Source organism: Candoia aspera, chromosome 6 (assembly GCF_035149785.1).
Source record: "Candoia aspera isolate rCanAsp1 chromosome 6, rCanAsp1.hap2, whole genome shotgun sequence".
NCBI lineage: Eukaryota > Metazoa > Chordata > Lepidosauria > Squamata > Boidae > Candoia > Candoia aspera.
In genome coordinates, this window is record NC_086158.1 from 46769762 (window position 1) to 46785868 (window position 16107).

General features: G+C 39.1%; 1 protein-coding gene across 1 annotated transcript; it reads left to right on the forward strand.

The window, feature by feature from the left end:
* Positions 1-620: 620 nt before the first annotated feature.
* On the forward strand, positions 621-15756 carry ARHGAP19 (Rho GTPase activating protein 19). Its single transcript, XM_063307028.1, has 11 exons — positions 621-846; positions 6918-6998; positions 7822-8031; positions 8358-8584; positions 8753-8839; positions 10686-10751; positions 11596-11787; positions 12324-12419; positions 12872-12982; positions 15282-15350; positions 15634-15756. Exons 1-11 carry the CDS (start codon positions 762-764, stop codon positions 15652-15654), a joined length of 1245 nt encoding a protein of 414 aa, XP_063163098.1. The 5' UTR covers positions 621-761; the 3' UTR covers positions 15655-15756.
* The last annotated feature ends 351 nt before the right edge of the window (positions 15757-16107 follow it).

Sequence of the window (16107 nt, forward strand, 5' to 3'; positions counted from 1 at the left end):
TCTGAGAAAAGAATTGCATTATATTTCTACTGTCAGACTACATGTAGCCATCATGTTCCACCCAGGAAGAGCAGAATATAACATTTGATATCCACAGGATGACAGACCTCTGTAGCATTCATGTAACTTCCACACTGACTCTGTTCTGGATAATTTCCACATGTTCTTACTGTTTTGGAACATTATGAATGAATACCTTTTTTAAGAATAAATCATAGAGTAAATTTGATGTTCTCTATGTCAGTTAATTTGTATGAACTATAATTGCCAAACATTGGTCAATTATACAGTTTGTTGTTTAGCTTGACAGGAGAATGTGTATTTCTTCAGGGTAGTATAACCTGCAAATCACTGTAGCTTCTCTTTTGCTGTAGCCATCATGATCAGTATTCTGACATGTTGCATATTGCAGAAATGGATGGAGTTGCATCCTTAAAAGAGATTATGTAAAAACCCATTATGCTGGCTGGGGAATTCTGGGAGTTGAAGTCCACACGTCTTAAAGTTGCCAAGGTTGAGAAACACTGCTATATTGTATATGCATGTCCCTTGTGAAGTAATGCATGACTGTCTTCCGCAGTGATGCCATTTGCAGTTTTGTTATCTGCAATGAGTCTTCCCTTCATCGGCATCAGATCATCTTTAATCCAGACTTCTTTGTGGAGAAGCTGAGACATGAGAAGCCTGAGGCATTCACAGAGCTTGTGGTCAGCAACATTACCCGATTGATCGACTTGCCTGGAGCAGAGCTAGCTCAACTGATGGGTGAGGAAGAGCCCCAATTGCCTGGTGGGGCTAGCATTTCCTCAGGGTTTTTCCGTTCCTTGATGTCTCTTAAACGCAAAGGTATGTATCATGTGTTTCTAGTGCTTTCTTTTGGCCTGTCAATGATAATGTGATACCCTGGACTCACTTCCTTATAGTTGGCAGTGTCCCCAAAGAAGTTAATGAAATGATATCTCCCCAGAGATTTATATAGCCACTACTCTGACCTTATTTAAGCAAGCCCTTAAAACTGGCTCTTCCACCAGGCCTTGGGCTAGAAAGGGTGGCAGCCCCTTTGTGAGATGATTGCTTTAGTAGAGTTGTGTTATTTTTCCCAGATAATGTATTTGTTGTACTGTATTTTTATTGTTTTGTGTTGCATTGTTTTAAACTGTCTTACATTGTACATGGCCCAGAGTCCTAATGGAGTTGGGCAGCCTATACATTTTAAATAAATAAATAAATAGAGAAACAGATAAATAAGTAAGTAAATAAAACTCTTCTGGTACAGCAAAACCCACCACTTTCTTAAGAAGCTTCAGGAATAAAAATTAGAAGGGCAGCATTACAAAGATGTCTGTTACAATCGATCCTTAGTTTTCACTACGGAAATTAAAGAACAGCAATACCTTTTAATATCAAAAGATGTAATTGGGGGAAAAACAGTTGGGAGAACTGTACTGCAGTCAATATTGAAGATGCCTCTAGGAGAAAAGCCATCCTGTTCCTCATGTTCTTAGAACAGGAGAACCCTAGTGTAGCGATACAAGAACTATTTTAAATATATAAAAGTTCAAATATAATCAGGCATCTCCAGATAAAAGGACGGTAAGGTAATCTGAAATTTGCCTGAGATCGTGGAAAGCCACAGCCATTCAAAGAGAGTAACATTAGGCTACAGGGACAAAGTTACATAAGGCATCTTTCTATGTAATATACTATCTATCATAGGTAGGCATGTTCATTCTACCCACTGTCCCATCGGGCTGCCTAAGAGTTTAAGATGTTTCCTGGTGTTCTAGGTTTGGATGAATGTTCAGCTCTCACACTGAGTTGTAAAACATCTTTGAATCTTGGGCAAGGTAGCATTCTGTGTCTTTGGAGCTGACCATCAATCAGTATCTACTTGTACTGTTTCTTATATGTTCTATGTGGTATAGTATCTTAGAGAAATGTTTCTGTCAGTCTAGAAAACAAGCCAGTTCTGCATTCTTACCCTGCATTATTATCCTGTCTTATAGTTTGCTAAATTTATGGAATCACATTATAGTCCAACTGGACTTGTTTCCAAACTGAATTCAAATATGCAACAATATCCTCTTGCAGTGTAATTAGAAGTTCAATTCTGTTCTTTCCTATAATATAAGGACAATGCCACACTTCAGAAACGAAATTTTAGATTGCTTATGTGACCTTTGACTAGTTAGAATCTGTCTACAAATGCTAGCCAAAAAAATTCTTGGATTTAGTTTTATATTGCAACAGTCAATTTTTGACCAGACTACAGTACTTTACATGAGACTGCCTTTGAAGACTACCCAGAAACTATAAGCAGTACAAAATGCATGATTTTTTAAATAATTTTATTGCTTTTTAATAAAAGAAAAACAAAACACAAATACAATAATAAAGGTACATACACTGTTACTGTTACTGGCAGTATTACCAGCCAAGGTCACTTTCTGCCTGTGCTTCAGACCCAGCACTGGTTACTGATAGGTTTTTCAGGTCTAATTCAAAGTGCTGATTTGGACTTATAAAGCACCTTATGGCTTGGTGCCTTAGTACCTACAGGACTACCTTCTGCTATTTTTATCAGCCTGTCTGGTACGTTCTTCCAGGGATAAGCTTCGATCACACCCCACTTTCATGAAGTAATGGGGAATGGAGGCCTGGAACTGTAGTTTCTCCATTGCTGCTCTGGTCTTGTGGAACGGATTTATCTGAGAATTAGGATTTGTTCCTTCCCTTCTAACATTCCAGAAGCTATTGAAAAAGGAAGTTTTCTAATTGAAGAGTTTGTTATTGTTATCTTTTATCTCACTTTGATTTATTTGTAATGATTGAATTGTTAATATTTTATTTGATTTTGTTATGATTTCTTTTATTTATTTTTCATTATCACTATTATATTCTGCCCTTGTAATATGGTAACTTTGATTAGCTATCAGTTGCTTTATTTTTTACTGAGAATGGTTTAACTCTTACGGATGTCTTTGTTGATTGTTTTGTAAAACAGCCATGAGTTGTTGCAGAAGTAAAATAAACACATTTATTGAAACATGTTAGTAGTTTAATTTTAATCACTCTACTATAACTATTGTTTCCACCACCCAATGTAGTAGTTTTGCTTAAAAAGGTTGATTTTAAGCAGTTATAGTTCTACTAGGGAAATATTTTTTTTAAAAAACCATCAGGTGTTGAGCTCAACTGGAGTGTGTGTGCGTGCAGTCTCAGAAGGTGGCAACACCTGGCCAGCCTTGTCTGGTTCTGATCATCCAAGTACTAACCCAGCCTTACCTGCTTAGCCTGGAGTCTAAAGCTAAGAGGTAAGGCCAGGTTAATACTTGGATGATCAGAAGAAAATAGCAAAGCCAAAAGCTAGCCTGGGAAGCTGATAAACTTCCCAGAAAAATGCAGTGGCAACCATTGCATACTGGTGCCAAGAAAACTGCACATGTCTATGAAGTCATCAGAGGTCAATCTTGATTGGAAGGTGGCAGTACAAAGTAAGTTTCATGATACAAAATGGTGAGCTAGAATATATATCAGTAACAGGAACTGATATTACTACTGGAACTAGCATGGATACAGAATGTGAATTAATTTGGGAGGGTAAAAGGGCTGGAGGGAGAAATAAATGGAATAGTCAGGAAAAGAGTGCTCAGCTGAAATAAGTTTGTAACTGGCAAGTTATGATGAATAGTAACATATTAGGATAATAGAATCATGGCTAGTGTGTACCAGAAATAAAAATAAGTGAGATAAGAGGTGAAAGTAAATAATATGACAAAGAGGAATTGAGTGAGAAATCATTTGTCAAGTTAACTCAAGTATTTATTATACTTATCAGCTTGACATATATTTATATTTCAACAATGTGATCCTCCCAGGATCTTTGAAGTATATAATGATAAGGATTATACTTGCTTTTTTGTTATACAATTTGGTGCGCTAACTTTTGAAATCATTTTTTTAATCTAAGCATATTCTGTCATTTGTATATATATCTTAAGAGCTCAAAATGGCTTCACAATTCTGACAATTCTTGCAGATTCATATAATCTACACATACATGCTTATTTATGCTTATTTATATAAGCATAATGCATGTTTGTTTAGATAGCAATTTTCATCAAAAGACATCAGCTTGATAAATTATATTTTTATAGAATAAAATAACATACCATAAAATGCTGAAATATAAAGGCATAAAACATAATCTTCTGTTTTAATTGTTTTGCATCCTACAATTTCTGTATTTCATGGTGCTCTGGTCAAGAGATTGATAAGATCTACATTTGTTTAATAGCAAGGTATTCCTACAAAATTTACTGGTTTAAATAGGAGTATGTGTTTTATAATCATAACCACAAAGTATTGTTGTGGTACATTAAATATAGTAGCAAAATATTATGACCAGTTTGTTTAGCTTTACTTTGATAGCAATATATACCCTTATATAGTGAATCTTGGTTTCTGCAGATATTACTTTAGGATTCTTTGTGTTCAAAATAGTAAATTGGTTGAATGCAGAGAATTTATACTAGATTGCCAGACCATTTTCTATGACTATATGTGTCAAGTTACTCTCTTCTGCCTCATCAGTTTGCAAAATATTGCATTGTGATCTAACCCTTGACATTTTGGACTGATGGATAGGCCTAATCTTGGCCCTGTCTCTGAACACATAGAAGCTTTTGTGAAAATAAACCTTGTGACCACTTCAGATAATCTAGAGGAAGTATTCGGGTGGTGATGGTGGTGAGAATTATATAGATTAAAATGTATACCTGGGTTGCAGCTCCAGAAGATCCTGGATGAAACGGATTATCTAGACCCCTTTCAGTCAGGTTTCAGACCCGATTATGGGATGGAAACGGCATTGGTCGCACTTATGGATGATCTCTGGCTGGAGCGGGATGGGGGCAGTGCATCCATCCTGGCTCTTGACCTCTCAGCGGCTTTCGATACCATCGACCAGGGTATCCTTTTGGGTTGGCTCAGGGAGTTGGGGGTGGGCGGCGTAGTCTTGCGCTGGTTCACCTCCTTCCTCCAGGGCCGGTCCCAGTCGGTGTTGATAGGGGAGGAGAGATCGGCCCCATGGCCCCTTCTTTGTGGGGTGCCGCAGGGATCAGTACTCTTCCCTCTCCTTTTTAACATCTATATGAAACTGCTGGGTGAGATCATTCGTCACCATGGGATGAGGTATCATCAGTATGCTGCTGATACTCAATTGTACATCTCCATCCTGGGTGAAGTAAGTGACTCCGTGACCACCCTTTCCGAGTGTCTGGGGGCTGTGGGGGCCTGGATGGGGAACAACAGGCTTTGACTGAACCCTAGTAAGACGGAGTGGCTGTGGATTAATGGCACCTCGTGTCCCAGGAATTTGTCATCTTTAGTGCTGGATGGGGTCGCACTGCCCCAGACAGATCCGGTGTGTAACTTGGGGGTCCTCTTGGACTCACGGCTCCTGCTCAAAGAGCAGATGGCAGTCGTGGCCAGGAGGGCCTTTGCGCAACTTCGTGTTGTGTGCCAGTTACGCCCTTTCCTGGACCGAGAAGCCCTCTGAACAGTCACTCATGCCCTGGTTATCTCCCATATAGATTACTGTAATGCGCTCTACATGGGGCTACCCTTGAAAAATATCCGGAAGCTACAACTGGTCCAGAATGTGGCCGCGTGGACAATCTTGGGTGCTCCAAGATTTGAACACATAACACCTTTGTTGCGTGAGCTGCACTGGGTCCCAGTTTGCTTCCGGGTCCAATTCAAGGTGTTGGTTATCACCTTTAAAGCCCTACATGGCATGGGACCAGGATATCTGAGGGACCATCTCATCCCTATTACATCGACCCACCCCATCCAGTCATGCAGGGAGGGCATGTTATGGGCCCCATCTATGAAAGAATTCCATCTAGCGGGGTCTCGGAAGTGTGCCTTCTCTGCTGTAGCTCCCGCCCTTTCGAACATCCTTCCCCCAGAGGTGAGACAAGCCCCCTCGCTCCTGGACTTCTGCAAAAGATTAAAGACCTGGTTTTGTAGGCCGGCTTGGAATGGGAGGGCAAATAATTATACCTGGGGATGGCTAGTGCCATCAAGTGATCCGGAGGGACCTACCACACTGAAGGTCTGATTAAGATCTCTTCGTCATGCAGATTTTATTAAATTTATATTTTTATTGTATTTTTAATTGTAATGGTTTTATATTTTAATTTTGGTTTATTGTAAGCCGCCCAGAGTCCCCCTGTTGGGGAGAGATGGGCGGTGAATAAATTTATAAATAAATAAATAAATCATTCCTAGCCATGCTGCCTTTGGCAGATGACTAAGAATCAAGACCTGACCAAAAGCAAGCAAGGTAGCATTTTTCCAAACATAATACAATTTCAGTTAGTTAAAATAGTGAAAGATGACCTAGACCTGGACAACATACCAATCTGGAAGCATCTCTTATATACAGATGCAATGTTTCTATGAATTCCAGATGCTGTGGATTTATGTCCTACTTATCAGTGCCCAGAAATATCAGATGTTATTAGAAGCAAAATGTTGGATTAGATGGGTGTTTATCTTAATTAGCAAGACAGTTTTGTATGTTGCTGATACTTTTTCATAAAGTATTAATTGTGATCAGTTTGAACAAGATCCAGACATAATAGATTAAAAAGTATCTATTTTGTGATACAGCTTCCTTTACAGAAAACAAACCGTGGTTGTCTTTTTTAACCTGATGCCTTTTGCACTAATAATAAGAGGAAGGTTTTATTTATTTTTTGAAAAGGGGTATTGAATAAAAGTATAGTCTTGCCCAAAGTTTTTACTTCTGACATTTTGGAATATAGATAAATTCTTTGCACCAATCTTCGTTCAACAGAACAGTTAATATTCTCTTTGATCATATCTTTGTTGCTTTTCTGAATTTCCAGAGAAAGGGGTGGTATTTGGAGCACCACTGACTGAAGAAGGCATTGCTCAAATATCTCAACTCATTGAGTATTTGCATAAGAGTAAGTAATTTTGGAGGTCCTTCTATCTTTGTTAAGTTAAGGATTGTGGAATAGTCTGAGGCACAAATTTGATTTATGCAAACTTTCCACATTTGCTTCTATATCTGAACATTTTCTTCTCTTCTTCTGAAAATAGTTTCTATTTTATGTCTCTCAAGCTTATTCCAGTAAACTAATAGTCATAACTAGAAAAGAACACAATCTGAACATAAATGTAAATGATCGTTCTGTGATATAACATGAGAACATATAGGCTCAGCAACAAATGTATATGCATGAGATATGACAAAAGTATATAAAAGGTAAACTAATAAAATTGTGATTCTTATTGGCTAATAACAAGTTGGAGGGCATAAATGTGTAAAAACAGTTTTTCATAGTTTTCAGGACTGCTTCTTCCAAGTCCTATTGGAATAATAGGATACATGTGAACTCCACCTAAAGGTTTGCACTCAAGAAAGACACTTTTGTTTTGTGAATCAAGTCTTGAGCTAGACTTGGAGTTTTCTTTTGAACATTTTTCCTTCATTGCATTCCATAGTTCCTATTGCCCTCTGTCATGGTAATCTTGAACCCCCAAAAGACAACTTGATTCCTTCCATTTGGTTTTGTACAATTCACTGACTCTTCTGGTGGGGCTCTGGAGAGATTTGAAAAAAAGAAGAAAGATGTGAATAGGGCCATCAGATCCTAGACTGCAAAAATCCAGACAATTACTTGTTTGCAGCAAAGAAAACTCTAGATCTAGATATAAAATTAGAAATGGTAGCAGTTACCATATTGTAACTGGCATATGTTTAATACCTCTCCTATCATGGTGCAGATTTGCGGACAGAAGGCTTGTTCCGAGTGCCAGGAAACAGTACCAGGCAACAGAACCTGAAAGAAGCTTTGAATAATGGGACAGAGATTGACTTGGATTCAGGCGAGTTTCATTCCAATGATGTGGCCACTTTGTTGAAGATGTTCCTGGGAGAATTACCAGAGCCTTTGTTGACTCACAAACATTTCCATGCACACCTTAAAATTTCAGGTAATCAATACTAACTAGGCAATTTTATCTGTTATTTATTCTGCCCTGAGGACACTTTTGAAAGACATCCATGCCATTCCTAATTCATCTGGTGGCTTAAAAAGTGGAAACCCTGATACTCCTCTGTTCAGACCAATGGCAGGGATATTTAAATATGAAGGTTTGGGGTTTTTTAATTGTGCTAAAAAGAGAAGTCTAGCAAATGTGAAAGAGTGTAATGGGAAGTTGAAAAGGGATAGTTCTAAGAACTTGTTGGAATTCCTGAGACTGAGATTTCTTTTAGCCAGCCATGTGTAACAGATGTTCTCCTGATTCCTGGATTGTAGACCTGATGCAGTTTGATGACAAGGGCAACAAGACCAACATTCCAGATAAAGAGCGTCAGATTGAAGCACTGCAATTGCTCTTCTTGATCTTACCAGCTCCCAATCGCAATCTGCTCAAATTGCTATTGGATCTGCTCTATCAGACAGCCAAGAAACAGGATAGGAACAAGATGTCAGCACATAACCTTGCTCTTATGTTTGCACCTCATATTTTGTGGCCCCGAAATGTAAGTGTTCTGTTTCATATAACAGTAAAAAGAGGGGAGAGGCAGGCTAGAAAGATGGAGGAGCTCAATAGTTTGGCTGCTGTATTTCACCCATTAAAATAAGCCTGCCTCTGTCCATGATTTTGCAACTCATTTAACCTGTTCTCTTTATTCTGCATCTGTTGCTAGGTGACTACCAGTGATCTGCAGGAAAACATTACCAAATTGAATAATGGGATGGCTTTCATGATCAAGCACTCACAAAAACTCTTCAAAGTAAGATCACATAGAGAGAGGAGCTAATCTCCAACTCTGCTGCCCAGTAATTGGATGACATTACTCATTGGGGAGAAAGTGTGTGCTGTGAACAATATATGAACTATAAGATGTCCAGCCTGGCTCTGCTTCTTTGGAGGTGCTGCTTTGGAGATGCTACTTGTTTCCTTTGCTGGGCTCTCTGACATTTACACATTTTTACAAAATTATCTTCAATAATATATGGAAGTTTTAAAAAAATATTCTCTATGTGTGAGTGCCAGATACTGGTGATACTCATTGTTATTAAGAATTTTTGTGAACCTAAACTCTGCCTTTACTAAGCAATCCTGTGCACTTTTTCTGAACAGTTATTGATTTGGTTATTAGGCCTTTAAAGAATTTTCTGTTTTCTTTGGGCTGATGTGTACATAATGGAGTGGGGATGCGGTGGCGCTGCGGGTTAAACTGCTGAGCTGCTGAGCTTGCCAATCGGAAGGTTGGCAGTTCGAATCTGCGTGACAGGGTGAGCTCCTGTTGCTAGTCCCAGCTCCTGCCAACCTAGCAGTTTGAAAACATGCAAATGTGAGTAGATTAATAGGTACCGCTTCGGTGGGCAGGCAACAGCATTCCATGTAGTCATGCCGGCCACATGACCAGGAAGTGTCTATGGACAAATGCCGGCTCTTTGGCTTTGAAACGGAGATGAGCACCGCCCCCTAGAGTCAGACACAACTGGACTTAATGTCAAGGGAAACCTTTATCTTTACCTTTATACATAATGTATGATGTCTTTAGTTAGGTTAAAGTCTCTTAGGAAATGAAATGAACATCCTTTTATTAAAGTCAGCTTCTGATAGTACACAATAAGTCTGAGAGAACAACACAGATTTGAACTGTTTGAGAAATGTGCCTTCTACCCATAAAGTAAGGATGAGCCACATTTTCTAGACTTGGAGTCAGTTGGAATTTATGACAAGAGGTATGTATATCACGCCAAAGGTGATATACATACCTCTTGTCATCATCCATCCATCCACACATAGTTATTAAAATCACCTTCATTTCTCATTTTTTCTTTCCCCTCACTTTGCACAACAATTTGTTTTGAGGAGAAAAAGCCCCATTCACTTCTAAATCTAATGGCAGCAGGCTGTCATGAGTAAGGATGGCGAGCAGGGGGCTCCCACCCAGACTGTCAAGCGCATGTGTAGCACTGAGGAACTGTTCAGCCATTCAAAGAGACACAGATCGGGACCGCCTTAACCTTTGGGGGTTATATGGCTGGGTTTTCCCACGCTTCCTCAGTTTGTTAGGATTCTTGTTAAGTACTACTAATAAATATTAGAGACCAAGTCATTGTCTCAGTGTGTTTCCTGGTAATCAGGACACAGGCAGATATGGCAGTGTGAAGGATGAGGGAAATGTTAACTGTAACTGCCAGCCATTCCTTAAAATTGGTCACCTCATATGACAGTTCTGCTTATGAAAAATTAAGTTCCAATTTGCTATTAGGAAGAAAGGTCCCTTTTTTTCTAAGCCCAGTTGCTGTACTAAGGTGAATAAAGTAAAGGAGGGAAGGTTGCAGGTGAGATCCAAAGGCTCCATGAATTGTGTGTGGCCTACGGGCAGAGAGTGCCTTTCTTGACCATACTGGAATTATGTCAAACCAAAACTGACTTTCTCTTTGTGAAGAATTAATTTGAACCATTTTTGACATCTCTTTGAAGGAACACGATAATCAAAAGGATCCTTGGAACTCACTAGTCAGTGCTTGTCAGTTCTTATAAAACTATGTTTCTCTCTTAGTATCAAGAGCATTTTGATTCATCTTTGCCTGACTTTTTTTTCCCATTTGCACTGTAAGGCTCCAGTATATATCCGAGAATGTGCCAGGCTGCATTACTTAGACTCCAGAACTCATGCCTCAAAGGTAAGAAGTTGTAGTATCTTTTATGGAAGGAAGGATGCAACTTAGACATAGTCAGGACAGCATATTAAAACCTGAAACAGACTTCTTCATGATAACAGGAAGTGCTGAGAATAGACTCTGTTGTGGAGATCTATGTTTTGAGAAGACAGCAATGACAGAATTAGATTTTAGATTTAGCATTTAGCTTGTTATATACTCCTATAAATTATCTCTATTTGAAATATGATGAGTGATTTTTTTTTAACCCTAAAACTGTATCTGGGGCTAGGTTAAGTATGAGGGGTCCAATATACACATGACAGCCATCAGTCATGTGTGAATGACTACCTAGACAGCCATCAGCCGATTTGGTGTAGTGATTAAGATGCTTGACTAGAAACCAGGATACATGTATTCTAGTCCTCCCTAGGTATTGAAGCTGGCTGGGTGATTTTGGACCAGTCACACACTCTCAACCCAATGAACCTCACAGGGTTATTGTGGGAAAATAGGAGGAAGGAGCATTATGTACAGTGCCTTGCATTGTACAAAATAAAGGCAGGATATAAATCTAATAAATTTATGCATTTGGATTCCTCACTGGGAAGGCATTAGACATTGATGGCCTAAATAATCCATGGCAGCTCTGTGATGGGCTTGAGAGTTTAGTTACAATGCACAATATTTGAAGAGAGGAGAAAGGTGGATCAGGCCCCAGACAGGATAGGCAGATGTTGTTCTATTAGTGGATCTAAGTTCAAATTGGAACTATTCTCATGAAAGACTTTCACTGGAATAATTACTGGCTTTATAGAATAAGGCTAGTTAGGGCAAACAGCCTAATGTCCTGATTGAATTTCCAAAGGATGACCTGGACTTGCCAATGCCCCAGAGTTTCAAAGACTTTCAGCTTCTGAAATTCAAGAAGCGAGGGCTCTTAGATCCTTCTGCCCACCAGGAAGACACGCAGCAGCATACAGAAGAAGCGCTGAAAGAGCTTTTCTGCCATGTGCATAATATGCCAGACTCCGCCAAGAAAAAGAAGCTTATTCAGCAGGTATCATGAATATTCTTGATATTGATATTTAGACTATGGCTCACCTCACAAAATAAAAATAATGGTAAAGCACAGTATCATGAAAGAGCAAATGAAACAGAAAAGCTCCCAGGAGAGAGAGAGCAATAAAAGCAGTTTTATAATAATATAGACTATATTGTATAGTGGTTCCAAATACAAAGATCACAGATTATTAAAAGACCTGAAGGCATCACCTAATATCAGACTGATCATATAGGATGTGCCACTGAGCCTCCCAAGAAAGGCATTTCACAGCAACTTTACCTCCACCCAGTAAGTCTTCTTGGCAGCAGGCTCCAAAAGGAATGTTTCAGGCTCAAGTTAGGTAACCATGTGTGGGAGAAAGCAATCTTTAGGTTTCCTTGTCTTAAGTTAATGAGAGATTAAAGCATGGGAACCAGTATAAAAGTAGGCCTTGTGGCAAAAAGGTATGACTGGAAAGTAGAACTGGGCTTTGGCACGGACAGTGGACAACGTCAAGAAATGAACTGTGCTATTAGGTTTTGTTCTCCTAGTTTCAGAAGCACCCTGAAGCCCTTACTCCTCAGACAGTTGTATCCACACAGATTCAGAAACGTGCCCGTACTCGTTCCTTCAGTGGCCTAATCAAGGTAAAATCCATTGCTCTGTTACCAAAGTTTTCTGGTGTAAAGGCACTGCATAAGATCTTAGATACCTTAGATGCTGACCCATTATGGGTACTTATGAAAGTTGAAAATGTTTTCTTCCATCTCATTTTATTGTGTCTTCTTTTCCCGCCTCCTCCACTTCTTAATCAGAAATAATAGGTTTAATAAGCTTTCCATGGTGTAGAGAGGTAGTGTTAGACTGTTCATCTTCTTCCAAAAAGGAAGCATATTGCTTGGCCAAATGTGGGATCCAGAGTCGAAACATCTCTGCAGATACTGAAAGTATAGAAAAAGCTCACTTTTCACCTATTCGTGAAACATTTGTATTTACCTCTCATTGTGCTGGAAATTTCCAAGAATAAATATTGTTACATTAGTTTTCTGTTCTGCTTCCTATCACAGTTCAAAATAGTATTTTTCTTTTCCAAATGCAGCGTAAAGTGCTGGGAAGTCAAGTGATTTTAGACAAAAAGAAAAACGATACTGTTATAGAATCTGCAGGCACCAAGGATTCAAAGCATGGCAGTAAGGAGAACATCAGCATGGTAAGGTTTGCTGGAAGAAGGGTCTCTCTTGCATTAACTCATGGAATCAATTTGACAATGGGAAATTTATTTATTTGTTTAAAAGAATTACAGGTAGTCCATGTTTAGTGACCACAATTGGGACCGGCAACTGGGCTGTTAAGCGAAATGGTCACTAAGTGAAATGGTGACTGTGTTCATGGTTTTACTTCAGCTTTCCTTTGCTTTACAGACCTGCGAAGGTCATAAATATGAGGATTGGTTGCAAAGTTACTCTTTCATCACCATCATAACTGTGAACAGTCACTAAACAAGGCAGTTGCTAAGCAAGGACTACCTGTATATGGCATATACAATTAGTCTTACTGTACTTCCTATGTACATACTAGTACTTTCCATTATTCTGTTTCCCTACCTTGTCCTGAGAACAATGGAATTCTAGAACCAGTACTAATTTTCAGGGGTCTTATTGGCATAAATAAATAATATACCAACCAATCCTGTACTACAGTTATAGGGACTGGAAGTGCACCCGCAAAATAGCTTCCATATCCAAATCATGCTCAGCCAATACCGGAGGAGGAAATGGTAGCAGAAAGGAAACAAATACAGGTAGTCCTCATTTAACAACCACAATTGGGACTGGCAGCTCCATTGCTAAGCAAGACATCACGTGACCACGGCAGACTTACAATCTCACTTCTGCCACGGTCGTTAAGGAAATCACCTACGGTCATTAAGTTTACATCAAGCTCTCTCATCATGTGACCACGACTTGCAATTTTACTGCTTGTTTCTCCATTAACTCTGCTTGTTGGAAACTGGCTGTGAAGCCTGAATCTTTTATCTCAATCATGTGACTGTGGGGACACTGCGATGGTTGTATATGCCAGCTGGTTGCGAAGCCCCCAAATCTCGACCATGTGACCATGGGGACACTGCAACTGTTGTAAGTGTGAGGACTGGTCATAAAGTTACTTTTTCAGTGCCATCGTAACTTTGAATGGTTGCTAAACAGGGCAGTCGTTGAGCAAAGACTACCTGCAAGCACATTTCAAGAAGACAGGCATGTAAGATATTAGAGCATTCCAAACAGATAAGTCTAGTAATACTAGACGGGAAATACAGGGGAAAGCAATCACATACTGTATGTTCTGATATTCTCCGAGCAGCTCTGAGAACGTGCCTGAGATCTTAAACACTGCACAAACGTCCCAGTCTTACAATTCATTCAGTTTCCCCTTGGAAGCCCATGGGCTCATACAAAAAGCAAGTGTATCTGGCCCCTATTGTACACTAATAGGCTCACCAGAAAAACCAGTAATGCAGCCCAGTTTACATCAAGCTCTCTCAAAAGCATCTGATCCTAAAACTGGCTGAAACAGTTTTGCACTTGGAGTAGTAGGGAAAAATGGACCCAATCCATTAAATTCCATCAAACGACAAAAAATGGTGTATTGATAGTTTTAAACTGAACAACATGAATTATGGTGTACAGGTACAAGAATTGCCAGGTTCCTTCACTAGTTGGCAACAGAGCAATTTTAAGGGAAATTTTGTGCATCAAATATGAAGTCGCACCATTGATGTGGGAATCGCTATGGATTGAAGGGGGATATAGAATCCAATGTAATGATGCCTCAGCTATGGTACCTCCAACATCACCCAATTTCAGTTATGCTGTTGCATCTGTGGCATTTCACCAGCATATCAGTCATCGTAATATATCTGATGTTTTACCAAAATTATAGGTCTGCTTCTTAATTATGTAGCTCATCATTTCATGGATGCAGATTATATTCATTTGTACTGCCCTCTTCTGCTCTCCCTTCCTGGGTTCTTTCTTTCCCCTGTAGTTACTGTAAGAGCTGTTTTTCTTATTCCTAAATTTAAAGTGTTAGGTTTAAACCTATATATTGTTTTATTAACATATTTGGAGTTATATATTTTCTTCACAATAAAACAGCCTTCCTCAACTCCTAGGGTTCTCAACCAACATGGAAGTTCTGAGGTATGGTTTAATGCACCTCAAGGCACAAGTCGGGGGGATGCTGGAATAGATTTCATTTTGTTTCCTGGGAGAATTAAATTTCCCAGATGCTTGTTGGTTTGATGTGAACACTGTTTGCTGTGGTAAAACTGTGGCATGGATAAATTAATGTCAAAAGCTTAGAATTGCTTCAACAACTAAGAGGACTAATACATTGATTAAATAAGTTAAATTAAGGCAAGGATAATTGATGAGACTCTAAAACTATCTTAGTTTTAGAGGTCATAGTGAAGTTCAAAGAGTACCAGTTTGTATGTTGTTTAGTTGCAGATACCTGCTTCTTCTCCAGCAATTAATGTGATACGAGCTAAGCTGAAATCTCTTGAGCACAGGAAAGAGGTGAGATCAGTTTTAATATATGTAAAGGAGCTGCATATACATTCATATTTATAACAAGTGACCTGGGTAGAATGACCTCCTGTAATCTCATGCTCTCTTCTTGGCCATGAAGCCTGTGAACTTGTCCACACAATTAAAAGTTAAATGTATGTGATTGCATTGGTGCCCTAGGTGTATTTACAATAGGAAGTAAAAGCTCCCACAACAAGGCTTTTGATTATGTGTATCTGTGGTCTCTTGAAGCATGGGACAGATCTGTTAATTTTTTCTTCTTCTGACCTAGGATGCCTATAAACATACTTGATTTCGTGGAACTTCAAAACAAGAGTCTTCCACTTGAGCTTCTACTTGATGATGTATATGTCCAATGAAAATTGCAAACCTGTGGATAATACCTGTTTACTCCAAGTGTCAGGACTCCTAGGTCTCTAACTTCACTTACTGGAGCCTGATCTACAACTATGTCCCTTCCAGAATAACAAGACGTTTTCTTTCATAAGGACATTTCTGTCTGTCCATATGTTGATGGATTGGACAATATTTGCAGTGTAGCCTGTCTTTGAAGAGGTGATTGTTTAGTATTACTTTTGTTCCCTGCTGTTCACCTTTTTGACAACTGTTTGAGACTTGGTTTGCATCCTCTGTCTATGCTCATGTCTACTGATGATGTTTTGTGTTTAGCAAGGTGATTTGTAATGTGTCTTATTTTTTTATCTGGCTGTTTCCATTAGTATCCACTGTAGTTAATTCTAGTTTG

What these genes read in the sequence shown, in the direction of transcription:
- ARHGAP19 (XM_063307028.1), top strand. Translation starts at nt 762, where the DNA reads ATGGGTGAGGAAGAGCCCCAATTGCCTGGTGGGGCTAGCATTTCCTCA. An exon ending in ATATTTTGTGGCCCCGAAAT is followed by an intron (nt 8,585 to 8,752) that starts GTAAGTGTTCTG and finishes ATCTGTTGCTAG; the next exon opens with GTGACTACCAGTGATCTGCA. An exon ending in CCTTCAGTGGCCTAATCAAG is followed by an intron (nt 12,420 to 12,871) that starts GTAAAATCCATT and finishes TTCCAAATGCAG; the next exon opens with CGTAAAGTGCTGGGAAGTCA.